At 41.0% G+C, this 26,463-nt stretch overlaps 4 protein-coding genes and 1 non-coding gene across 8 annotated transcripts in view; 4 read left to right on the top strand and 1 right to left on the bottom strand.

Annotated features, from left to right (window-relative positions):
- The window catches only part of POLE2 (DNA polymerase epsilon 2, accessory subunit), a 33,491-nt gene extending 24,354 nt beyond the window's left edge, over positions 1 to 9,137 (top strand). Inside the window, exons 14-19 of one of the 4 annotated variants that reach the window (XM_061429784.1) lie at positions 389 to 445; positions 532 to 609; positions 2,084 to 2,192; positions 3,002 to 3,178; positions 5,535 to 5,602; positions 8,994 to 9,111. In XM_061429784.1, coding sequence (XP_061285768.1) covers positions 389 to 445; positions 532 to 609; positions 2,084 to 2,192; positions 3,002 to 3,178; positions 5,535 to 5,602; positions 8,994 to 9,012 — 508 coding nt within the window. In that variant the 3' untranslated portion in view covers positions 9,013 to 9,111. Of the gene's footprint in view, positions 1 to 385; positions 446 to 531; positions 610 to 2,083; positions 2,193 to 3,001; positions 3,179 to 5,534; positions 5,603 to 8,993 lie in introns of all 4 variants that reach the window. The other 3 variants (XM_061429783.1, XM_061429782.1, XM_061429781.1) reach the window with 3 other exon arrangements.
- TRNAE-UUC (transfer RNA glutamic acid (anticodon UUC)) lies at positions 9 to 82 on the top strand. The gene has a single exon. It is a non-coding gene; the product is annotated as a tRNA-Glu (tRNA).
- Positions 9,138 to 11,679: 2,542 nt separating the features above from the next.
- On the top strand, positions 11,680 to 18,778 carry DNAAF2 (dynein axonemal assembly factor 2). Its single transcript, XM_061429780.1, has 3 exons — positions 11,680 to 13,518; positions 16,603 to 16,746; positions 17,940 to 18,778. The coding sequence occupies exons 1-3, from the start codon at positions 11,680 to 11,682 to the stop codon at positions 18,444 to 18,446; spliced, it is 2,490 nt and encodes an 829-aa protein (XP_061285764.1). The 3' UTR covers positions 18,447 to 18,778.
- Positions 18,779 to 21,087: 2,309 nt separating this feature from the next.
- On the bottom strand, positions 21,088 to 23,689 carry MGAT2 (alpha-1,6-mannosyl-glycoprotein 2-beta-N-acetylglucosaminyltransferase). Its single transcript, XM_061429787.1, has one exon. The coding sequence runs from the start codon at positions 23,151 to 23,153 to the stop codon at positions 21,813 to 21,815; it is 1,341 nt and encodes a 446-aa protein (XP_061285771.1). The 5' UTR covers positions 23,154 to 23,689; the 3' UTR covers positions 21,088 to 21,812.
- An 81-nt stretch (positions 23,690 to 23,770) lies between these two features.
- RPL36AL (ribosomal protein L36a like) lies at positions 23,771 to 25,474 on the top strand. The gene is made up of 2 exons (XM_061429804.1): positions 23,771 to 23,860; positions 25,024 to 25,474. The coding sequence occupies exon 2, from the start codon at positions 25,055 to 25,057 to the stop codon at positions 25,373 to 25,375; it is 321 nt and encodes a 106-aa protein (XP_061285788.1). The 5' UTR covers positions 23,771 to 23,860; positions 25,024 to 25,054; the 3' UTR covers positions 25,376 to 25,474.
- The last annotated feature ends 989 nt before the right edge of the window (positions 25,475 to 26,463 follow it).

The following is a 26,463-nucleotide window of genomic DNA, read 5'->3' as shown; positions in this document are numbered from 1 at the left end:
AAAGGAATTCCCTGGTGGTCCAGTGGTTAGGACTCTGTGCTTTCACTGAGGAGGGGTCCAGGTTCGATCCCTGGTCAGGGAACTCAAAGAACCCTATAAACCTGGCAGTGTGGCCTAAAATTAAAAAACTAAAAAAAAAAAAAAATTCAGTCACACTAGCCACAGTTCAAGTACTCAGTAATTAGGCAATACAGATCTAGAACACTTCCATCATTGCAAAAAAGATCTATTGGATGGTATCGGTCTAGAGACTTTTATTAGTTCATTTATTAAAATGTATAAAATTTAAAAATTTTATAATTTAATTAAAGGCAATAACTTGGTTTTAGACTATTGGGTAGCGGTATAATATTTTTAGAATTAATTATGTTGAATTTTGCTACAGTAGTCGTTTTGTGTTTGTACCTGGCCCAGAGGATCCTGGATTTGGTTCCATCTTACCAAGGTAAGTTTTATTCAGATATTTGCAACAGTAAAGAAAACTTTGTAAACTAAAAAATATATACTGTATCGTCTTAATTGTATTTATAGGCCACCATTTGCTGAAAGCATCACTAATGAATTCAGGCAAAGAGTACCATTTTCAGTTTTTACTACTAATCCTTGCAGGTAAATATTAGCATTTTGTATTGTGTTTTTTTTAACCTTTCATTTAAAAATTAACCTTTTTCTTAAAATTTGTCTCTGGATTTTGGTTGTCATGGGGTAAAAAGAAAATTTCTTTTTATTTTAGGTTTCTGAAAACTTTAACAATACTTTATTTAAATAATTCACTAACATTGAATTCAGAAACTTAATAATGGATGGAGATTTTATAATAGATATTCCGATTATACATCCTTTAAGAAAAGTTACAGTGGAAGAATGGAAGGATTACGCATTTACTCTATGTGCCATGGTGACCATAGGTTCTTACGGAGAGAATGCTTTCAGTCTTTGGTTCCCTCTCTTTTCTATCTACATTCACTCCTTCAGTGTCCAGTCCATGAGCTTTAAGTATCCTCTATGTATTGACAACTCCCACGTTGATATCTCCACCTCAAACCTTCTCCCTGACTCCAGATGCACATATTCAGTTGCCTACACATCATCTCCCCGTGGATGTCTAATAAACAACTTCAAACCAAACTTCTAATCTTCTTCCCCCAGCAGCCCCACCCTGTCCTGCAGCTTTCCTCATTGTAGTTCTGAACACCTTTATCCTTCCATTCATTCAGGCCAATCTTCGGGGTTTCTCCTTACATGCAGGCTTTGAGGAAGTCCTTCAAAAATCTGAAGGAGGACTTCAAACATTTATATCCAGAATCTGGCCATTTCTCTATAGCTCCCCCTCTATGACCCTCTGCCATCTTCTCTAGCCTTGGCTACTGTAATAGCCTCCTCACTGGTCTCTAGCTTCTCCTGCTCCTCTGTAGTCTGCCCTCAACCATGTCAGAGTGATCCTTTAAACCAGAAGGCGTATCACACTGCCCTTACGGATTCAGAAAGATGGATCCATAGTTTTATTTGGTAACAGCCCGTATCCTCTGCAATGGTAGTCATGGCCCTGCGTGAGCTGGCCCTGTTTCCTCTGTGATTTCTTCTCTTTTATTCCAGCCCTCCAGCCTCCTCTGCTCTGCCTGTTGCCTCTGCCTGCCTCTGCATGTCTGCATGACTCTCTCACTTCCTTCAACTCTGTGCTTAGATCAAATTTCATTATGAGTCCTACCTGTTCCAGTCCTCCTATTAAATATTCCAGCCTTTGACCTTCCTTTCCTGCAAATGATCCCTGTTAGTCTTTTTCTTTTTGCTTTACACTTAATCATCTCTCAACATACTATTAATTTCCATGTCTGTTGTTTATCGTCTCTGAACGCCCACCCCCAGTAGAATGAACTGCATCAGGGCTGGGGTCTTTTTGTTTTGTTCACTCATCCCTAAAGTAATGCTAGACACATATAGAGAGCTCAATAAATTACTGTCAAATGCATGGATGAATAGATTATGGTTGAATTTGAAGTGGGAATGTATTATAAAACATCTTGCCTTTAAAATTATATTTTTTTTCTGTGGAAGTCACATTCAACTACCATTTTCATTTCAGAATTCAGTATTGTACACAAGAAATTATTGTCTTTCGTGAAGACTTAGTGAATAAAATGTGCAGAAACTGTGTCCGTTTTCCCAGTAGCAATTTGGATATTCCTAATCATGTAAGTTAAGGATTTTCTTTATTAAGGTATCTTACATGTGACTTTATATAAAGTTTTAAGTCACTTAATCACTTGCCCTTTTGTTTTTTGTTTATAGTTCAAAATAATTTCAACACACTTTTGTCTGTAAGGTAATTTTTGTTCCCTAAATCAGTGTTTCTCAGTTTTCTTATTGAGGTATCCCCTAATGGACAGAAGAAAGCCCAGAACAAGCAGGAAATTTATTTGGAGCTTCCCATTTTGCCTTTAAAACTCACAAATCTTACACTGTACTTATATATACTTAAAGAAAATGTGTTTTTAATCATGTTTATTAAATATTTCCTATGATATGCCCACATTAGGAAGATGTGGTGTTTATCAAGATTCCCTGACATACAGCTGTCAATCACTGGTTACATGTATCCACAATTGGAAGTATGGAAATAGATCATACACAGCATTTCTAGTATGTATTTTATAACCTTCAATGTGTATGTAGGTCAAGTATATATTCTTGCCATTACCCAAGCTGTGGAATTATTTTTAGATGAACAGAATTAGGAAATGAGTTTATTATACAGCTAAAAATATAACTGCTCCAAAATGACTCTTTGGGGAAGTAGCTTTTATAGTATTAAATGAAAACTCATAAATTTCTCCTAAAATACAGGATAATTTCATATCAGTGTTCCCAAAGCTCTGTGATTCAGTTTTCCCAAATGTTTCTCAAATTTTAAGTCTGGTAATCAGTATTTAATTTAAATTCTCTGTTGCTCTTTTAGCTTTTACAAATGCACTGAAGTTTGTTTTGTGTCGTTCTTTTGTAGTTTGTAAAGACTGTCTTATCCCAAGGACACCTGACTCCTCTCCCTCTCTATGTCTGCCCAGTGTATTGGGCGTATGACTATGCTCTGAGAGTGTACCCTGTGCCTGACCTACTTGTCATCGCAGACAAATATGATCCTTTTACTTTGACCAATACCGAATGCCTCTGCATAAACCCTGTAAGAATGTAGTTAACATTATGTATCATAATTTGTCAAGATTAGAGTGTTACTTCTTTAAAGTATATGTTTAATCAGTTACTGTCGGAGTAAAAACATACCATCAATGAAATAACGGAATTAATTTGGTATAAAGAGAAAGTTCTTAAACTTTCAGAAGAACATGTGACTATAAAGTAATGTGACTTAGTTGTTTTTTTTTTTTTTTTTAAAGGCACCATTATAAATCCAAATGCGTATTTTCCCCTTCAAAGTAATTTGCCTTGGGGTTCCTTTCTGGAAATTACTTTCAGAGCATGTATCCTGTTCTCTGTACACATATTAATGGTACTTGTCCATTGAGGGTGATTTTTTTTTTTTAAGAAATTGTCCAGGTCTCCAAAATCTAAGCCAGATGAATGTTGAATTTCTTACTGGGACACACTTTAATATTTCATTTTTATGTGGAACCTTGAAATGCTTCAGAATCCTGAAGTTGCTTCTGAATTTTTGTAAAAGTATAATTGACTTTTTGAACTTGGGGGTTAAATGCTGCATAAATGTTGCTATTTATATCAAGTATCTTCACTAGTGGTTTTTAATATGTATGTTTCCTTGATTCTTATGAGTTTTAGACTTTAACTTTTTGGCGTTTTTTTTTAATCTAGGTCACTTTTGGAAACATCATCCCTTACTGCTTTTCTCACACATTTATTTTGTGTCCAGCTTCCTCAACCACAGAATTACTGACATTTTGAACCAGATAATTCTGTTTTGGGCACTGTCCTGTTCATCTCAGGGTGTTTAGCAGCATCCCTGGCTTCCACCCACTAGATGCCAGTAGCAGCCCCCAGTTTTAACAATCGACAGTGTCCTCAGGTATCTGCCAAATGTCTCTAGGGGACAGAACTGACCCTGGTTGGGAACTACTGCTATAAGGATGTGCACAATTGATTTGGTTTCATTGTTTTTGTAATTTGTGGCCTAATTTTTACAGAATCTTTATTTATATTTCAATATTCTTGTCATAATGAGGCTATTTCCTTATTTAAACTGAACTCTTTGTGTGTTCTCATAGTTAATGCTGCATTTGAAAACACTTTATTTCTGAATTTTTCTTTTCATCTTGTAAATGAGTAAACCACCATTTCCTACACCATCATCTTTTTTTTTTTTTTTTTACATTATTTATACCTTGTGGACAAGCTCAAAACTTTTAAAAAATTTTATTTATTTTTGGCTGCACTGGTTCTTTGGTGCTACATGTGGGCTTTCTCTAGTTGTGGCGAATGGGGGCTACTCTCTAGTTGCAGTGCGTGGGCTTCTCATTGCAGTGGCTTCTCTTGTTGCAGAGCACGGGCTCTAGGGTGAGCGGGCTTCAGCAGCTGTGGCTACCAGGCTCTAGAGCACAGGCTCAGTAGTTGTGGTGCATGGTTCCCCTGCAGCATGTGGGATCTTCCAGGGGCAAGGATCGAACCCACGTCTCCTGCATTAGCAGGCAGATTCTTAACCATTGGACCACCAGAGAAGTTCCTAAAACTTGGTTTTGACATTGTTTCATCCTTTCTTGCGGAGAAGGCAATGGCACCCCACTCCAGTACTCTTGCCTGGAAAATCCCATGGACAGAAGAGCCTGGTAGGCTGCAGTCCATGGGGTCGCTAGGAGTCGGACACTACTGAGCGACTTCACTTTCACTTGCATGCATTGGAGAAGGAAATGGCAACCCACTCCAGTGTTCTTGCCTGGAGAATCCCAGGGACGGGGGAACCTGGTGGGCTGCCGTCTATGGGGTCGCACAGAGTCGGACACGACTGAAGTGATTTAGCAGCATCCTTTCTTGATACTTATTCCCATTAATGAATGCCTGCAATAGGCCACGTATTGAGCTAGTGCCAGGGACACAAAGATTGAAAAGACAAGAGTCTGCTTTATTTAGAGTTAAGTAATGGACAGTTGTATATGTGACCCTGCTCTGTTGCTTTGAGGGGACCATGGTGCGGCATCAATCCCAGATTTTCACTGGGGAGAAGGACAGGAAAGATTTCTTGAACATGATGTTTGAGTGTCTTATGTGCTTACTAAGCATCATTCAGTACTGCTTATTTCTTATACTTAAGTAGACCCACTCCTAAGCATTTCTGGCCACATTTTTTAGCATGACTGTTCTGGTCAACTTTACTTTTTCCTTCTATTGGAGATACTTTAATAATATTTTTTCTCTACAAAGAGCATGCAGAAATTTGTCTCATTACTTTATAGTCACATCTTGTACCTTCATCTTTAAGCCACGAGTGAGGAATTTGATTTTTAAAAATGGGGGTTCTTTTTTTAAAAGTTGAGTATTTTGAGTACTTATGGGCATTTTTCTCTCCAAAGGGCTCTTTTCCAAGAAGTGGATTTTCATTCAAAGTTTTTTATCCTTCCAATAAGGTAGTAGAAGATAGGTAAGTGTGCCTTCAGAAACAGCTGCCTCTTGGCATAATACTGCTAAAAATCAGATGTTCTGAAGGTGTGCTGAGTTTTTTTAAAATGACTACAGTAGCTCATTGGCAATGTTCTAGGCTGAACTTATTGTGTTCATGCTGTGTGACACGAATTGTATGTACTTGATGGCACATTTGTATGAGCTACACCAAGAACTGTTTTCTGTGGGAAACCTCAGATTGGCTGTGGGGCTGGGCTAGTTCTTTTACAGGCTGACTCATGATGAGGTTATTATTCCGAAAGGGCAGGCTTGCCTTCCACATGTGAAAGTCCCTCAGTCATGTCTGACTCTTTGAGACCCCATGGACTATAGAGTCCATGGAATCCTCCAGGCCAGAATACTGGAGGGTGTGGCCTTTCCCTTCTCCAGGGGATCTTCCAAACCCAGGGATCAATCCCAGGTCTTCCATATTGCAGGCGGATTCTTTACCAGCTGAGCCACTCAAAACCCTGGTAATCTGCCTTAAATTGGCAGGAAAGAATTGGTGTGGGGAGGTCCTGAGGAAAAAATAATTACCTGGTGGGTAGTAGTTTTCAGAGGGTGTCCTATAGACCACATGCATGAGAATCCTCTGAGGTCCATGTTACAAGTGTTAAATTACAAGATCCCATCCCAACCTTATTAAATGTCTCTCCAGTTGTAGCACCCAGAAATGTGCATTTTTAACAGTTCCCCTTAGATGCAGGCATCCTAACATGTGACTTCTCCATTAATCGTATGTTCTTTCTTTTGGTTAAGAACAGTAACCAAATACCCGCAGGTTCTCATTAGAGAATATAATCTTGACACTCAACCTTTTTTTACTTTTTGTAATTAACAAATTTATTTAAATAAAAGCACAAATACATGATAAAAATTTCAAACAATGCTTAAAAGTATAAAATAGAGAAAGAAAACATACCTCTACTTCCTAACCCTGAAATCATGATTAATAGTTTCTTATATATATTTCTTGAAAAAAATTTTTTGCATTATTTTTGCTGCTCAGTATTCACGGAGGAAAAAGTCTGTTCACTTTGGGACATACTAAATTTTATTATTGGATTCACTCATTTGACATGTATTTCTTACTATATTCCAGGTACAGCTTAGTTTTTGGAATATAACCAGGCAGATACTTATAAAAGTCACTGATATTCTAGCCTCTGTTCCATAAACTGAACATAATGCTTGACTTTAGTTAACAATGAATCCTTAAAGAAATTTTTTAAATTTGGAATGCTTTTAGGTAAGGGCAAACATTCTTACCCTCAACCACTCCCTGTTGTTGACAGCGATTTTGTGACCCCAGGATTAAGCTACTTCTGAAGCATATTTTGTCCATCTTTCAAAACAATCTTTGGCTGCACCATGCCAGCTTTCAGGATCTTAGTTCCCAAACCAGAGATCAAACCCATGACCTCGTCAGTGAACGTGCAGAGTCCTTACCACTGGACCACCAGGGAATTCTGTTTTGTCCACCTTTAGATTGACTTTTACTGAACTGAGTTTTGTTGTAAATTAACAGACATACGAAACTTATTCTGCTATGAAAACCAACAGTGAGCACTTTCAACAGGTCTCGGAACAAAAGAAATCTGTGCCTGTCCCAAGCAACTGTTCATTTTCATCTTGAGAAGACTATAAATCTGATAGACTCCCTTTGCTTTAGCTGCCAGGAGCACAGCCAAATGTGCAGTCCACCTCTATAGCAGCAGGAATTACTAGCATAAATGTTGGCTGTGGCTCTGGCCTCATCTTCTTTGATTTGTATTTTTCTCTTACCTGAATTTCCTTCTTTCCTTAACTTTTATCCTTTTATTATATCTATCTTAGCAAACCATTTAATATTCTAGAGATAGAAAAACCACAATAGGATTTAACTGATTTATTAATTATGATGGCACAGGACACTTCAGTTAAATTTCTTATAATGTTTCCTGAATGACATGCATTATTGTTTAGTGTTTTAAGTACTGTATACAGACTTCTATGAGAGTTCTTAACATGCTGTATGAGAAGTCACTTATGTGCCTGTCTCTCTTAAAGTTTCTAGCACAGGCCTTGACTTGCAGTTGATACTGACTATTGTTGACATAGTTGGTCCATTTATCATCTGTGGAGTCAGATACTAAAACCCTTGATCTAATTTCCAAACTATAATTTGGTAGTGATAATTTGAGGAATTTCTTCAGTGCTAGATCAAACAAGTTGATGTATGCTTTTTTCCTTTGTTTTGAGAGGAAAAATTTTTATGATACAGTGAAATAATTTTGTGAAATAACTAATTTAGTGAAATAACTTATATTTATAAATAACATTTAGTTCTCCCAAAAACAATTTTTTTCTTAGAATATTTGTGAAATCATATTTTAGAGTTAACACAGAAATGTAGCCAAAGTGGACTGAGGTTAACCCTGTTTCAACATGTGCTTTCAAATATAGTTGTTTTATTTAAAAACATAATGTTAGTAATGTACAGGAGCAACTCCCATTCTCACACAATAGTTGGTCAGAATAAAAATGGTAAAAAAAAAAAACAAAAAAAAACCTCTACAGAGGGCAATTGAACAAGATTTCTTAAGACCTCAACTGCATATACCATCTATTTCATTTCTAGGAATTTATCCTACAGGTATACTTGGGTTTATGCATAAAAGTAGGTACAGCTGTTTTTACTGTAGTTTTTATAACAGCAAAACAAATAGTTTAAATATATACCCATTTAAAAGTTATATTCTTGATTTGGGAAAATGGCATTGAAACATGTATAATATCATATATGAAACGAGTCGCCAGTCCAGGTTCGTGGCACGATACTGGATGCTTGGGGCTGGTGCACTGGGACGACCCAGAGGGATGGTACGGGGAAGGAGGAGGGAGGAGGGTTCAGGATGGGGAACACGTGTATACCTGTGGCAGATTCATGTTGATATATGGCAAAACCAATACAATATTGTAAAGTTAAAAAAAAAAACGTTATATTCTGACTTTTCTAATTTACATTAATTTCAAGTCATAAAGGATTAGTTAAAATTATAAATATATCGTGTATTTATTACTAATTGAAAAAAAGGCATAGAATAGTGTTCATGTATTCTACCACTTGTGTTTGTGTTTTTAAAGCATTTACACATGTATATGCGATTAGACAGTCCTTTATATATAATTAGACAGTCTTTGTAAGGATATAACTGTTGCTTCTAGAGAACAGAAATAGAGTGAGACAGACTTATTTTCCATTGTGTCTCCTTGGGAATTTGGAGCAATGTGCATGTATTGACCTATTTTTAAAATTAAAACTAGATATTAAGAAATGTATAACTTAGCTTTATAAGATGTTTAATTTTATGAATATTTTCTATTTTCAGCAAACTTCAAGGGTTTTGAGATTCTTAGACCATCTGAAGAAACAGAATTCATCAATCATCTGCTTATTTTATGTAATTTTGTTATTAAATTATAATAAAATTTTGGTAAACTTTAGAATGTCCTGTTTAAATTTCTATTTATAACATTTTTTTATAAATATGGTATACTTTACAAAGTTTCATAGGAAAAATATTTTCTGTATAATTGTAAGGAAAATATGAAAATGTGTAAAAATACATAATCTAAGTATATATTTGTATATAAAAATTTAAGTTTCATTATTTCTATACTAGTTATATGCTTGGATATGAATTTGAGCAAACTCCAGGAGATAGTGAAGGAGAGGGGAGCCTGGCGTGGGAGCCACTTAACAAGTCACATGCTAATTGTTCACCGTAAGAGTCTTAATGGTGTATTTAATAATTTCAAATTGTTTAAATTTCACGTCATAGAATTTATTCTAATGATAGTGAAAACCATTGTTTCAGGATATCACTGTGATATTCATTACATTACCTTTTGGCACTGAAAATTTAAAAACATTGTCCCCATAGTTTTTACCTTTAAGAGGAGTAATACTCACTTTGAAGCAGCCCTGTTTTTCTATTTTGGGCATAACCACTCAACGCCATCCCCTTATCTTTTAGTTTATGGCGGGAACTACAATGAGAGCCCAGAAATGAATGAGTGATACGACATTGTTAAAGGTACAAAGAGTGTTTCAAACGTAGGAATAATCTTAATATTATAGACAAGTTGAAATGGAAGACCCTTCTTTCAAAGAAACTTAGCTTTTGGGGGAAGAGATACTAATAAAAAAACTAAAATGACATTGAAGGAAATTCCTCAAGAAATTTAATCTGAATATTGTGATAAGTGAATTGCGGTTAAAGATGAAGTGGCAATTTGAGATATGGTTTGAGGATGGAAATTTTCAAAATATTAGAAAAGACCTGATGTTAAAACAGTAAGATTGAGCTTTAATCTCGAGAACAGCCTGGAAATTTTGATTAAAAGTGAAATCAAGGCATAATTCCAAAAGCTACTAGATTACTTGGGAAAATTTACAATCTAGGCCTTGAAAGTGGTACTGAAACAGACACTGCCAGATTGTTGGTCTAGTTTCAAGAACCATAGAGCTAAACATGAAAGATTTCTTTAGGAACATATTTAATGCCTAGAAATACAGGGTGCATTTAGGGGTTAGCAAGGTGAAGAAAGATGAAGCAGGGCAATTAACTGTGAGCAGGTAAATTACCAGAATTATAATTATTAGAGTAAGACAAATTAGAACCAGTTAGTGGTGGACATTGACTGGAAATTAAAAGGAAGCATAGATCTGAAAAATGGGGTAGCAGATGAACAGTACTGCAGGAGCACCCAGAGCTAATACAGTGAGGACCAAGAGAGAGGTGGTGCGCTCACCTGCTCGGTGTTTAATCAGCATGGCTGACCTCACCTCAGAAATCTGGGTCTAAAGCACCGTCATGTGACATTATGCTTTAAGAGGCCAGGTAGATCACACAAGAGGGGAGTGGGCTGAGATTTCTGTGCTATGGAAAAAGCCGACACTTGGTCTCAGTATGGGGAAAGCACAGGAACTGTATCTGATGAGGTAGGAGGAAAACCTGGATAGTGTCTTGTCACTGAGGTAATGCCAACATTATGTTAAATGTTGCTGAGGCTGTCAACAAAATGAGGACAGAAAAATGATCACTGAATTTAACTACCAATTAATAACTACCTCAGTCAATAAATATTCTATAATATCAATTTGAATGGCTGCTTAGAATCCCATTGTATGGCTCTACCCAAATCTGCTCAACCAACTGTTGAATTCTTAGATTCTTCCCAAACCTTTAGAATCATAATAGTGCCTTGAGCATGCTCTCAGAATCGTAATTTCTGCATTAAAAAAAGTATGCACATTCTAAAGGCTTTTGACATAGGTACCAAACTACTTTCTAGAAAAAATTTTAATATAAATTCTACCACCGCAAGGAAATAATTGTTTTGTTTTTAAAGAAAGCCTTTTCCATTTTTATAAGTGATATGTGGTATCTTATATTTGCATTTTTATTAACAGTCATGTTTGCTGATGATTGGTTATTTATGAATAACCTGAGCATAACTCTCACACCAAATGAGAGTTGTAAATAGGGTGAATTGGTGAAATATCTAGACTGAAATGTTGGTTTAGCGAAGTGAATAAACAGAAAAACTTACGATAGAATCACAGTTTATGACTGCTGGGTGGTGCATTAGCTGTGTGACTTTGGTGAGGTAACTTTTCAGGTCTCATCTTCTTTGTGAATTGAGGATCAGGTCTACCTTGAAGGGTTCTGAACAACGAATAACGTACATAATGCTGGAAATTACAATTATTAAGATGCTTATTCTGCACAGGTAACTGCACCATGGCACAGGAATCTAAACAACGTAGGATGTTGGTCTGAAGAAACTAAGGCTATTTCTGTCATTTCTATCATCCCTGTTCCTGCCCCTCCTCCTGGGTGTTGGTGGTGTCACTATGGCAACGAGCACGCGCCGCCCAGGCTCAATTCTGAAGCCGTTACGGACCTCCGCCTCCTCACTCTCCGGAGACTAGCGATTTCACCTCGCGTCCCACCCACTAGGTCTCAGATCCATCTCCCTTGGCCTCCGCGCAAGGAGCCGAAGGACAGCATGACCAAGGAGGCAGCTTCTTCGCCGCTAGAAGACTTGGATCTTAGTGGAGAGGAGGTCCAGCGGCTCACCTCCGCCTTCCAGGACCCGGAGTTCCGGCGAATGTTCTCCGAGTACGCCGAGGAGCTCACGGACCCTGAGAACCGGCGGCGCTACGAGGAGGAGATCACGGCGCTGGAGCGTGAGCGCGGAGTGGAGGTGCGGTTCGTGCACCCGGAGCCGGGCCACGTATTGCGCACCAGCCTGGACGGGACCCGGCGCTGCTTCGTGAACGTGTGCAGCAACGCGCTGGTGGGCGCGCCCAGCAGCCAGCCCGGCTCTGGGAGCGCGGTGTCCGGCAGACAGTGGTCCCTGCCCTACAGCCTGGCCCCCGGCCGCGAGTACGCGTCGGGGCGCGGCACCCGCTACACTGTCTACGACGTGGTCTTCCACCCAGACGCGATCGCGCTGGCCCGGCGCCACGAGCGCTTCCGCCAGATGCTGGACGCCACGGCCCTGGAGGCCGTGGAGAAGCAGTTCGGCGTGAAGTTGGACCGGAGGAACGCCAAGACCCTGAAGATCAAGTACAAGGGGACCCCGGATGCCGCCGTACTGCGCACGCCCCTGCCCGGAGGCGCGCCGGCCCGGCCCGAGGGGGAGCCGGAGAGCCCTTTCCCCGATTTCCCCTACCCCTACCGATACCCGGCGGCCGGCGCGAGCGCTGCAGTCCCCCGGCCTCAGGCGCCCTCCCCTCCGGAGGCCGTCCGGCAGCCCGCCCCCACCGAGCCTCGCTACAGCGTGGTGCAGCGCCACCACGTGGATCTCCAGGATTACCGCTGCTCCCGGGACTCGGCGCCCGGCACCGTGCCGCAAGAGCTGGTGGTTACCATCGAGCTGCCGTTGCTGCGATCGGCCGAGCAGGCGGCGCTGGAGGTGACGGGGAAGCTGCTGTGCCTTGATTCAAGGAAGCCCGACTACCGGCTGCGACTTTCGCTCCCGTACCCGGTGGATGACAGCCGCGGCAAAGCACAGTTCAACAAGGCCCGGCGGCAGCTGGTGGTGACACTTCCCGTGGCGCCTACCGCTTCGCGCCCGGAGCCCGCCGCGTCCCCGGAAGAGGCAGCCGACCCGCCAGGAACTGATGGCGCAGCGTGCGCTTCCGCTTGCCGCGGGGAGGCGGGCCCGGCGGGGGTTTGTGCTGGGGACGCAATCTCAGGTCGCAGCCGAACCCGGGCTGCAGACGCCGGGATCACAACTCCGGACGCCCCCGGGAAGGAGCGCGTCGCAAAATCCGAGGAACGGGATTTCGGCGGGCAAGAGATATCAACCACGGGGACCCGGGAGGAGCCGCCTTCAGGAGCCGGGAACTCACCTGGGGACCGTGGCGGAGGCGCTCTTAGTACTTCCTGTGGGGACCTCGACGCGGGCCTTTCTGTAGGGAGCGCGAGCGTGCGCCCGACCCTCGGCGTGGAGGCGCGCGAGACGCGGGAAGGCACCGGCAGGGAGCCGGCTTATCGAGCGATGGGTGGTCCAGGGACCGACCGCGGCGAAGCTTTGTGCCCGCCTTTGCAGTGTAGTCAGGATGAAGAATCCCTGACACTGCTCGTTCAAGTGCCTTGGATCCTGCTTCAAAGTCTTCAAGGGGAAGTGAACCCCCTCTGGTACAAATTGTCTTTCTCTACCCAAGACTTAGTTTATTATTCCTTCTTTTTGCAATTTACTCCAGAGAATAAATTGAGTACCAAAGAACCAGAGGTTAGCATTTCTTCCAACAATGCAGTGATAAACCTGGCCAAGTCTCCAGAATGCCATGGATACTGGAGAGAGTGGTATTACGGTTTAAACAACTATTGTTTGGAGGTAACAGTTCTTTCTAGAGTCTTAATGTTTGACATATTCTATTCCACTTATCACAGTCATCCTCACAGTTTATCCTGAACAAAGGATTTTCCATTATAACTTCTCTCCTGACGACTAGAAGTTGATAACCCTTGATCAAAGACTTGGGAGAAAAAAAAAAAAAAACACGAAAATTTAACGCATCCTCTTTGGTGGATGGGTTTCAAGTCTTCAAAGTTGCCCTCAATGCATGAATGGTTTCTCAGGGATCCGTAGACCTCTAAAATTGTATACACAAAGTTGAGGGTTTTCTTCTGGGGAGAAGGACTATAACTTTGGTCATATTCTCAAAGGGGTTTGTGACACAAATAGGGAAGAGACATTCTATCATAGCGTTATTTTCAGTTTTAAATAGCTTTTCCCAACCTTAGAAAGTAAATAATAGTTTACTTCCAGAGAGCAAAAGTAACTCGGCCGGTGCCAGTTTTTTTGTGGGAAAACCAACTCAGACCCAGGGCTGAATCTAAATACCTTGCGTTCTCTGCCATACGGTGCAGCTTAATTTTACTCCCTGATTTTAGTGGGATTGACCTCTAGTGGTCTTTACATTACACTGAAATTACTTCTTTTGGCATCAGTTTTAATCTCTTCCCTACTAGTATTGGCATAATGGCTGGCATTTAACAAAGTGTAATATAATCCTGTGTTAGCTCTGACTTCAGCTCCATCTCTTTTAGTCAAAAACTGAGGGTGAATCTTGGGTTTACGTAGGATATAATTTTGTAGTTACTACTAGGGTCTTGAGATTCAATTCAGTACTCCAGTACTATTGGCAAGTACTGGGGGGGGGGGGGCGGGGATGGAGAGAACCTACTTAAAATTTGAAGTTCTATAGAAATTTTACACTCATAACTCAACAATTAATTGGTATTTTGAGGTTTGTATCAATGTTACATGTAATTTTTTTTGCTCTTATAAGATCTTCAAGGGTTAAATTCCCTAATTCAGAACACTAGTTGCACAGATTGTATATTAAAATTTAAGCTTTGGGCCTTGGGCTTTATTTAACCTGCCAGAAAGTTTTACTTCTTCCTGTGTTTTTCTAGAAATTTACTAGTAAGTTAAATTTTTATATTTATGAGGTGTATCTTGTATGAGAAGTGTTAATTGAAACCCTCCAAAAATGGTAAAATAAATAGGCAGGGCTAGGTAAGATACTTTGTGAGAAAATAAAATATGAAATTGACTATCTGTTTATGTCATCAGAAGGGGGAAATTTAGGAAAGGGCAGTCGTTTTCCTGTAATTGTTTTAGTAAATGAGAAAATAACTCACAAGGTGGGAAGAAAGCTTTAATGGACAGCATTTGAGAGAATACTAAAGTATATTTTGATCTGATTTTCTAGTATCTGAATGTTATTTTAGCAAAGAAACTAGACCAAAATGGGATTAGGGCAACTGTGTTTTATATCTTTGAAGCCTGAAATAGATTTATAATTACTTCATTAATCATCACATTAGCTGAGGCTGATGGAACCATTATGTTCAACTTTTTTCCTTTAAATTTTACTAACCAGGCTGTAAGTATTAAAGTAAAAAAAAAGTAAAAAAGTTTACAAAAAAATCACAACAGTATTTTGTGAGTAGACATATATAATGATTACATTATTATATGCATTATATGAAAATATTATAAAGAGACTGATTTGTGGCTGTCAAGGTCAGAATTTGTTACTTTACATACAAGTACGAAATACATTTCTGTAAACCTTAAGTCTCACTGGGAATTTTCCTAGAGCTTTAGGACCTCTGAATTTATTATCTTTTATAGTAAAATTAGTCATTAGACTGAGAAAGCAGGTTTATGCAAATCCTTTCTATTTTAATCATAACTATTTCCATTATAAATGTTATTCTTCCGAGGTAACTGAACTGTCTGGTGTAGTTTTTGCAGTTAATGTGTAAGTCTTTTGCAGAGACATGAACCTTAGAAATGCTTTGGCAGGGAGGGTTGTTTGTACCCTACAGTATTATTCTGTCGCCTAGATCTTCAGATAATACAAGGCAAATTATTTCAAATGTGAAGTTTTTCTTTCGCCAAAGTTCACTTTTGTTTAGTACGTGTTCACAGGTTGTTTAATAGAAGGGAATTCGAAACATCACTTTGTGATTCCCCTCCCCACCACGCCCCCAATTTGGACCAAATTATGCATTTGTGTGTATTTGTAATTAATTTGTTTATATTGTAGTACAGAGGAAAACTTTTTATTTGGGGCAATGGTGAACTGATTTGAAGAATTTAAAATATGGTTATTCCTTCAAAGACCTAACCATATACCTATATTCACTTGACATACTCGAATAGGAACAAATTGCTTTGTCTTTGGGATTGCCTGCATAAGTGATTTTTGTATATCCTGTAGTTTGGTAATCCTACTGCCTTCCTTTTTTTAATTTTTAAAAAGTTTATTTTAGTTGATTTACAATGTTGTGTTTCCTCTTTTTTTTTTAGATTAGTTGATTTATAGTGTTTCCTCATTCTTATATAGTTATATGCTAGTGTTGCAATGGATTATCACAGTGCTTAAAAATAGAATATAATTCTCTTAAGTAAAGTATTATACTTGGCTCTTACCTAACCAAGAACTAAAAGGCAAATTGGTCACACAAAATTTGAATGCATACTGTCTTATCTTTAGCTGACTCATTAGGAAGTGTTCTAAAATTGAATTACATTTTATAGTTTGGACTGCATTGAAAACTAGAGGTGATGTTATTCTTACAAAATACTGAGAGGGGGGAAAAAAGGAAGATATGATTTGTAAATAGGATTATCTGGAGGGAAAGCATACCTCAGATTTATACAAACGTAGAAAAGGACCTAAGACTTTATTTTAGGATCTCCTATATATGTGTGTACTCTTGCTATTCTTTTTGCTCTGTACAATACTGTTTTCTTAGGCCAAAACAGCATAGGAATAACATGAAATAAACATTTTAAAAGTGAAGACCTGAACTGTGTGAGAATTGTTATGAGCTGATTTTAGATACAATTCTGTCAAGTATGACCAATAAAGTAGAATATTTTTTTCTCTTTTTATTTTAGGAAAGGTTATTTGTCAATGAAGACAATGTTAATGAGTTTCTTGAAGAGGTCCTGAGCCCTCCATTCAAACAGACATTACCCCTGACTCCACCATTAATTGAAGTTCTTCAGGTTACTGATAGTAAGATTGAAATACATGCAAAGGTAAGGATTTGGGCAGGCTTTATAGAGTAGTGATTTGGGGCAAGGTTGAAGCCTGACAAATCACTTAATTCTTGATTTTTTATATCATAACTTTAAATGCACATAATGGCTGGGAAGAGTGATGTTAAGAAGAATACAGACCTTTTTTTGATGTGTATTTTACTATTAAATATCTGTGATTCATTTTCACTTATGTTATCTCATTTAATCCCAAAATAACTGTTCAGTGAGGAATAGAGAGAAACTAACATTTGGGAAATGTGAGTATTAGTCCAGGGACTAACAACTCTTTTTGACTCTCAAACCACAGGAATTATATATGTTACATATGGTTTGTTCATTCTTTCTAGTTTAAGTTTGGTTATCTTTATAGTCTTTGATATTAGACTTAACTAATTTAGTAACTAGCACAGTTGACTTATATGTGAACTAGGTGAGAAAGAGGTTCTGAAGAATCACAGAAATACAGAAAAATTCAAGAATACCCTTTTTAAATTTTTTGGCTGCTTCCGGAGGCCTGAAGGATCTTAGTTTCTTGATCAGGGATTGACCCCAGGTCCTTGGAAGTGAGAGGGTGGAGTCCTAACCAGTGAACCAAGAATGCCCTTATAAGAATGACTGTTATTAGGCTTTATGCTGCTGCTGCTGCTAAGTCACTTCAGTCGTGTCCGATTCTGTGTGACCCCATAGACGGCAGCCCACCAGGCTCCCCCGTCCCTGGGATTCTCCAGGCAAGAACACTGGAGTGGGTTGCCATTTCCTTCTCCAACGCATGAAAGTGAAAAGTGAAAGTGAAGTCGCTCAGTCGTGTTTGACTCTTAGTGACCCCATGGACTGCAGCCTACGAGGCTCCTCCGTCCATGGGATTTTCCAGGCAAGAGTACTGGAGTGAGGTGCTATTGCCTTCTCCGACTGAGCTTTATAGGCCATGTTAAAATATTTGTAGGCCAGGATTGTTTTATCCTGAAGGAGATGAAGAATCAGTGAAAGGATTTAATTAGAGAATCAATGCCAGGTTTGGATTGTTAAAAAATGACTGGCAGCATTTGGAGATTGACTTTGAGGGGGAAGCCAGAAATTGAATTTGCAAGTCTACCGGGTTATTCCTTCACAACTTAAAGAAAAGTTTTCAGAGGGTACAATTTACTTTTCTGTTTCAATGAATTCTTAATTTGCTGTTTCTCTTAACATAGTTGCAAGAATGCAGTAACTCTGAGCAGCTTCATGAAAAAGAAGAAAGAGTCCATGAAGGAAGTCCTTTAACAGAAAAAGAAAATACAGAACATGCTACCATTTCAACAACTGATTCTGCTTCATCTGTAGCAGTCACAGTCCTAGAAGCAGACCGTTGTGGTTCAGCCACGTGCTTGCAACAAGGGGCTCTTGATGTTTCTCAGAAGCTGTTTGCAGAGTCTCAGCAACCTAAGTCAGAAAAGGAACGTGAATTTATAAAAGACAAAAGTGCTGTTTATGCAAATGAAAGAAAAGATAACTTAAAAGAACCAGTAATAACTGAAGAGAAAGAACTGGATGGAAACCACCCATCTTCGTTACTGAACAAAACTGCAGTTCGCAATACACCTGGTTTTGACCACATAAAGGAAACCAATATGCAGGATGGTAGTGTGCAGATCATTAAAGATCATGTGACTCACTGCTCATTCAGTTTTCAGAATAATTTGCTTTATGACTTGGATTAATTCTGTATCATTTTTTAGAGGCTGAGTAAAAACTTTTGGACGTGAAACAGATTGTTTACTATCTTAAAACCAAAAGTATTCAAAAAAGTATAAAATGAAAATTTGTATTTTTATTCTTATGGGGAAACTGAAGCTAGTATTTTGTGTGTGTGTGTGTGTGTGTACACAGAGAGTTTATGTCAATACAAAGCTTCCTGAATTATGGAAATAAGTTTTGTGATTCCTCTGTTGTATATTTTTTCTAATGGAGAGTAAAATGTTTAGTGTCAAAACAACCTGTTTATAGTCTTTTGGCTTTTGTTTGCCATTACTTTAATAAAGTTTCCAAAATACTGTGTCATAAAAAGTAATTCTCAAGAATGTAATGAACTAAAAGCACACACAATAGTGTGTGTGTTGGGGGAAGGAGAATCTCAAAACTATGTGTTTATAAGTCTTACTGCTGCTAAGTCACTTCAGTCGTGTCCGACTCTGTGTGATCCCACAGACGGCAGCCACCAGGCTCCCCCGTCCCTCGGGTTCTCCAGGCAAGAACACTGGAGTAGCTTGCCATTTCCTTCTCCAATGCATGAAAGTGAAAAGTGAAGTTGCTCGGTAGTGTCTGACTCTTAGTGACCCCATGGACTGCAGCCTACCAGGCTCCTCCACCCATGGGATTTTCCAGGCAAGAGTACTGGAGTGGGGTGCCATTGCCTTCTCCAATAAGTCTCACTAAATAGGATTTATTCAGTATTTATGCTTGTCATAGAGATTCTGAAAGAACTTTATTAACCAATATTAAATGATCCAAACAATACAAATACACTGAAATTTAGTATATTTGCTTCAACTCTGTATCTTACTCTTCTCGTAAGTCACCATATGTATGTGTGGGTGTATACATATATATAAATAAAGGTTATTAATGACTTTGAAAACTCAAAATTTAAAATAATTTTTTGGAAATTAGTAAAACATTCCTTGGTTTTATAAAATTAGTTTACAAGTTTTAGAACAAGACAATTTAAGAAAATCTGAGAATTTACCCCAATAGGAAAATTGTCTTCCTTATAGTAATACATGAAGACAACAACAAAAGCTGCTGCTACTGCTGCTGCTGCTAAGTCGCTTCAGTCGTGTCTGACTCTGTGCTACCCCATAGATGGCAGCCCACCAGGCTCCCCAGTCCCTGGGATTCTCCAGGCAAGAACACTGGAGTGGGTTGCCATTTCCTTCTCCAAAGCATGAAAGTGAAAAGTGAAACAAGTCGCTCAGTCGTGTCCAACTCCTACCGACTCCATGGACTGCAGCCTACCAGGCCCCTCTGTCCATAGGATTTTCCAGGCAAGTGTACTGGAGTGGGGTGCCATTGCCTTCTCCAACAACAAAAGCTAGTGTTTTCTAATCAGTTTCTTTTATAATACCTAAAAGAGGGCAGCAGATGTTTCTAATAGTTGCTAAATTATGAGTTTTGTGGAATATTTTACATAAGGCCAGGAGAAAATCCCAATAGTTTCTTTTTTCTCTCATAAAAAGTTTTAGGACAACACGAAAGACAATATAGAAAGGAAAATATTTGTTGATCTAATTGCTGACCCCAAGACCATGAGCTGATGATGTATTTCTGTTCCAAAGTCAGCTACTAACTCAAACCTCTGGCCTTACCTTCGTCCAGGAAACTACCTAATTTCTTTAGTCTTTTTGAACTAGGGAGGTCAGGTCAGAGCACCAAAAGCTGGAACAACGCCTGGCAGTTCATCCTGATATACACTTTATCTCCAGTAAAACCTGGACCCAACTGGGCTCCAGGCAGTATAAAGGAACTCATAAAACAGAACTATTTGCGCCATTATGCTATGCTAAGTCACTTCAGTCGTGTCCGACTGTGTGACCCCAGATATGGCAGCACAACAGGCTCCCCCATCCCTGGGATTCTCCAGGCAAGAACACTGGAGTGGGTTGCCATTTCCTTCTCCAATGCATTAAAGTGAAAAGAGAAAGTGAAGTCGCTCAGTCGTGTCCGACTCCTAGCGACCCCATGGACTGCAGCCCACCAGGCTCCTCCATCCATGGGATTTTCCAGGCAAGTGTACTGGAGTGGGGTGCCATTGCCTTCTCCGTGCGCCATTATAGATGACCATATATATTTTTCAACCATGATGGGAATTATTTGATTCAGTAATAATTCTGTGACTGTCCATTAGGTACACAGTCTTTAGGTTGAAATGACTTTGCAGTATCAACACAGAAATTAGTCTATGAGTATACTTTTGGTTGAATGCAATTATGTATGTTAAGGGAAACTTATGTTAAATATGGAATAAATTTTAAGCCTGTTTCTTATTTACTTTGTTGTTTTAAAAAGTACGATTTCTGGTAAAATAAAGCTGGCTCTAGAACATGTTTCACTTTGGCAGGACTGAACTTTGTTTCATTTCTGGCTGTATTTCACTTACACAGCAGCTTTTTATTGCTCATTATCTCTGCGTGGCTAATTTGAAAGCCAGTTTCCTCCAAAGGGAATGCATGTTAAGAGCTGGGTTTTCTTTATTTCAAACTTACTTATACACTGTACAAATAAGATGTAATGCTAATTTTAAACCTTCAAGAGTGTCTTTAGTGGATTTTGATGTAAAATTATTCTGAAAAATGATTAGGAACCTTTTTATGCAAAAACAAGTATTTTATTTTGGCAGCACTAAAAGAAAAAAAAATCACTGTATTTCTACATTGAGGTGAAAAGTGTTTAAACTTTCTTATCAGTCAAATACATTCCAAAAGAAAAGTGTGTTCTATGCAGGTTCCAGAGCACAGGCAATTTTTAACACAATAATACAGGAATCTTTAATACTGAAAATGACTCTGTTCTGACAGGGTGTTTAACAAACATAATTTTTGAATTATAAAACCACTGAAGCAACCTCTTCCTAGTTACTGTGTCAAGAGTGAAGCTGGGCTTGTTACATTAATACTCTTATTAATTTCACTGTAATACTTTTTACTGATATGACAATTTTAAATAAATTTTGCTGTACTTAAAGTAAGTCTTGAAAGTGGAAAAGTGTACAAAGTTCCAGATAAAAAGATTAATAGATGCAATTTAAATAGTTTCCCTTCTTCTATCAATTAACAATGATTACCTCTAGCAGATACACACTGAACTTTAAAACGCAATTCTCAAAATGAAAACTTGCGTTTTAAATCTTAATCAGACGTAAAAGGAAAAGATGACTATATTTGGACAACTTTTACAAGAATTTTGTTGTTGTATTAAAGCAGAAACCAGTTCCTAAACCTTTTTATTCAATTGTGTATCCTATTTGGACAAATATCAAAAATAGAAGACTGTCACTACTTTTGCTTTTGTAATTGTGATTTTTTTTTTTTTTACTGCAGCCTTCTATAACTTTTACAGAGTTCATGGTCCCTAATATCGCCCCACCCTCCATTTTTCCTAGGTGGGGAAAGGGATGTCATAAACTTCTCACTAATAGTTAGAGTTTCTGGAAACAGGTACTGTTTGTTATTATTTAAGAGTGACTCAAGTTGGGCACTCTGGGTGGCTGGTCTACAAGTTTTTTGGTGATGCATACCACAGTCTCCAGCATGAAAAATTCTAGGAACTTGAGGAACCAGCACTTTCCAGAATTTTGGAAGACAAGATACAGTCAAATATTGAAGGGTCCAGTCCCAGTTATAATCATCGTAAGTACAGAAAGTGTCTGTGCACTCAATCAGCTTCTGATAGGCTTCCCGGGTCAGGGCCAGACCCATATTGTGCTCTGTGGATTTCCACGTTTTCACATCTACCTTGTCAGCCACGTCATAGAAATTTCGAATGGCAGTATAGGTCCCCAGGGAGAGAACATCACACTCGGGGCACTCTAGCTGCTTTAATTTCCACATCTTTTTGAAGACATGGTAAAAGTCTGGGGCTAAGTAGTGATCCTCCTCTAGGAAAAGTATGAGGCCAGCATAGTCTCGAAGGACTTTGACCCTCTCCCATACAAAATGCAGCTTCCACCACCAGTGGTGTTTGGTTTGGGAGAACTTGGCCTCTCTATAATGGCCGAAGGAGTCGGGATATTCAGCATTAATGCATCCCATTCGCAAAGCTGCATTCTTCTCCATGTCTCTGGGGCAATCTCTGGGGTCAGTGCCCGGGAACTCGTTAGGGTACAACTGAATGCTGAAAGGAAAGAACACCTGCAGAACTGGACAGAAATCCACCCCAGCAATCAGCTGATTGATTTCGGTCGACCAGAAGTCATGGCTAAAGATGACGAGGACGTCGTCGATTCCCTGGGCTTTTCGAAGTGAGTCCAGCAGCAGTTTGAGGTATTCGGGCCGGTTGTGCACCTGGACCACCAGCGCCAGCTCTCGGGGGGTCCAGGAGGCGGCCTTATCTACATTCCTCAGCGTCTGGTCAAAGTTCAGCTGGTACACTAGGGACCGGTACCGCAGCGTCAGATTGTCCACCTCGGGCTGCGGGGCCGCGGCGACCAGTGGAGCCGCCGACTCGTTGGAGCCCCGGCGGATGCCCACCGACACGGCGGGATGGTCCCCGGCCCGGGCGCCGGCACCCCGCACGGGATCGGCGTCCAGCAGCGGCGGGGCGAGGGCCTCGTTCTTCCTTTGTCGCCCATTGCTGCTCCAGAGGACGAAGCCGCAGGCGGCCATCACGAGCATCAAGATCAGCACCTTCCGCTTATAGATGCGGAACCTCATGGTCTCCGGGGCCGGGAGCGCGAGCAGGGGGGCGGGCGGGCGCGGAAAGGAGCTAGCGGCTCCGGCGGGGAAGGGGCGGGCGGGCGGGCGGGCGGCGACCGTGGCGGTGGCCTGCAGCAGTCGGAACTGGCCCCCGCAGCTGCCCTCGCTAACTCATCCCGGGCCCCGGGGGTCCGGGGACCCGCAGGTTTTCAGCTCCCCCGCGCCGCCCGGGCTCCACACATCTTCACCTGGCAACTGCAGCTCGGGCAGCGGCCCCGCCGCTAGGAGCAGCGGCACGGCGTCGCTTCGGTCCTCTCCATCCAGCACCGGTCCGGTAAGAAGCCCGACGCGGCCCCGCTGTACCTCGACTCCGTTACCTGCGCCTCCAGCGGCCCTGCGTCCTCGGCGCTCTCATCTCTATGCGGCCCCGGACATCCCGGAACGAGAAACACAGCCTCGCTTGGCCTCACTCCGGCGGCGACTGTCCTGACAAGCAGCGACTCGCCCGCCGAGCGCCGCGGCCCGGGGACCCACACCCCTCGGGCCCGCCCCTGGCCGTCGGTTGGCGCTTCCCGGACACGTCCGGAGACGCCCGGCCGTCGCTGCGCGCCACCTATTGGTTCGCAGCACTGCCGCTCAGGCTCAGTTCCTACTTCCGCCACGTCCCTCCCTTTCCGGTGAGGCGCGAGACGAGCGAGGCAGGAACGTGGACGTCGGGTCTCTCGGTAAGTCCGGTGCTGGGTGGTGGCTGTTACGCCGGAGCCTCCAGTGCTCAGGATTCGAGGCTGGGCCGGGCCGGGCCTGGTGAGCCCTGTTAGGAGAGAGAGGGTGAGGCCCACCGCCTTGGTTAGTGGATTTCCAGAATTCACTTTTCCCTTCCGGAAAGGGCACTCGCATGGCGGCTGCTGGGCCTGGCGGCACTCATTAAGGACACGTCAGCCTTTAGGGCTTTTACGGGTGACGGTGCTCTGAAGGCAAAAGTGAAACTAGGCAGATGCAGTCCTCGAAGGGACTGGGCGGGCCGTGGCAGTACGTGGCGGTGGCTCTACACCGCCCTCCGAGCCAGGCATGCACGGAAACTAGAACCTGGAGGGAAAGGGTGCGCTGAGAGTCGAAAATAAACTCTAGCTTCGGTCCTCTCTCTGCTGGAGAAAATCACACCATTACGCTTTAGTTGTTGGTCAACCACGATAAATTAAGCCCCAAAGGATCCCACTTTGTTGTACGCAGGACTGACCGTACTAGGCGTCCCTGTGCTGCTGCTCTTGCTGTTTTTCAGTGAGTCTCATTCTGTAAATCTGTCACGAGAGTGTATGTTCCTCGGTTCTTTGTCTCGTCACAACGAAGATTTGGAGCGACGGACATTAAAGCCCTCGGCGCGTGACAGCTCTGGGTCTTGGACATACCGTGCTACAGCTCTTTGGCAAATCAGTGTTACAGCTCCATTTTATTTAGGAGATAGCAGGAGAATCCATCCTCAAAGCGTGAGGGCATGCCAACCCAAAGACTGGAAGAGTGGAGGAGCGCGGGAGAGGTGGGGGCGGTGTGGAGAGAGAAAGAGCGCACGCACGCGGGAGAGTGAGTGAGTCAGTGAGAAAACGCTTTGGCTCCTCTTTTTCTGTGTTTTTTCCTCCACCTGGGCCTGCCCTATGCAAATTGGGCTTAGCCAGGAGTGCTGTTTGTTCTGCCTGAAGTCTTCACTCTGGTCCTCGGACCTTCCTTGTTTTTTAGCCACGGCCATTTTGGACTCCTTTTCCCTATTCTACCTACCTAACAAATCTAAGCATTCCATCAAGTTGTGCACTTACTCATACGGAAAATGAGTACTTGGTGGGTTTCTACTTGCTGTTTCAAGTGTTCTAACTTTTGCTCCCGTGTTTTACAACAGTTTGCACCGCGAAGACACCTCTACTGCAAAGATGGTCAACGTACCTAAAACCCGCAGGACTTTCTGTAAGAAGTGTGGAAAGCATCAGCCTCACAAAGTGACCCAGTATAAGAAGGGCAAAGATTCCCTGTATGCCCAGGGAAAGAGGCGCTATGATCGGAAGCAAAGTGGCTACGGTGGGCAAACCAAGCCAATTTTCCGGAAGAAGGCTAAAACCACCAAGAAGATCGTGCTGAGACTTGAATGCGTTGAGCCCAACTGCAGATCTAAGAGGATGCTGGCCATTAAGAGGTGCAAGCATTTTGAACTTGGAGGAGATAAGAAGAGAAAGGGCCAAGTGATCCAGTTCTAAGCTTTGGGATTCTTTTGTTCTTATGTTTTGAGAGGAAAATGTTGAAGTTACAGAAAAATTGCCTGAATGAGAATAAATACAGCGATATTCCTACTAAAATCTTTTGTATGTTTTACATTAGTTGCATGCCTAATATGGTTCTAAGTTAAAATAGTGGTAAATTATTTGTGGGTTAAAGTTCATCGTCTTCTCAAATTCATTATTTAAATTTCGTTCCACAAGAACTGGCATTTTGTATTTATATACAAAGAAGATAGGAGTCCCACCTCAAGTTTTCTGACTAGGTTATGGAGCTAAATCATAAAGAAGGGAAAAACTGATGGTTTACTTTTTCAGGTCAATTTCAAATATATATTTATGTTGGGTGAATTCATAATTATGATTGATGAGCTGCTGGGAAAGTTCTTAATCAGATTTTGAAAAAAAGTAAATGACGAGTGCTCAGCCATTAAAAAGAATGAAATAGTCCCGTTTGCAATAACATGGGTGGACCTGGAGATTATCGTACTATGTGAAGTAAGTCAGAGAAAGACATGCCATGGCTAAAACTGATACAAATGAATTTAAAATGTTACAAAACAGACTCAGATTGAGAACAAATTTCTGATGGGGGGAAGGGATGGAGTGGGAATTGGGGATTGACATGTACACACTGATAAATTTAAAACAGACAACCAACAAGGACCTACTGTATAGCACAAGGAATTCTGTTCAATATTCTGTAATGACCTAAGAAAATAATTTGAAAAATCCATGTATAACTGAATCACTTTGCTGTACACCTGAAACTAACACAATATTATTTGTGTTATGCTCCAGTGTGAAATTAACACAATATTATTTGTGCTATGCTCCAATATGAAATTTTAAAAGTGAAGGGGATAAGCTAGATCTGTGTATAGTGGACTGAGTGAAACAGGATCCAAGTTGGAAAAATTAAAAGCTGACTTTGGGAATTCCCTAGTGGTCCAGTGGTTCGGACTCCGTGCTTTCATTGCTAATAACATTGGTTTAATCCCTGGTTGGGGAATTAATATCCCACAATGGCTGCCAAAAAAAAACCCCTGACTTTTCTGCAAATGTACACT

Source organism: Bos javanicus, chromosome 10, assembly GCF_032452875.1.
Source record: "Bos javanicus breed banteng chromosome 10, ARS-OSU_banteng_1.0, whole genome shotgun sequence".
Taxonomy (NCBI): Eukaryota; Metazoa; Chordata; class Mammalia; order Artiodactyla; family Bovidae; genus Bos; species Bos javanicus.
The sequence above is the reverse complement of the archived record's forward strand: the minus strand, read 5'-3'. Positions and strand labels throughout refer to the sequence as shown.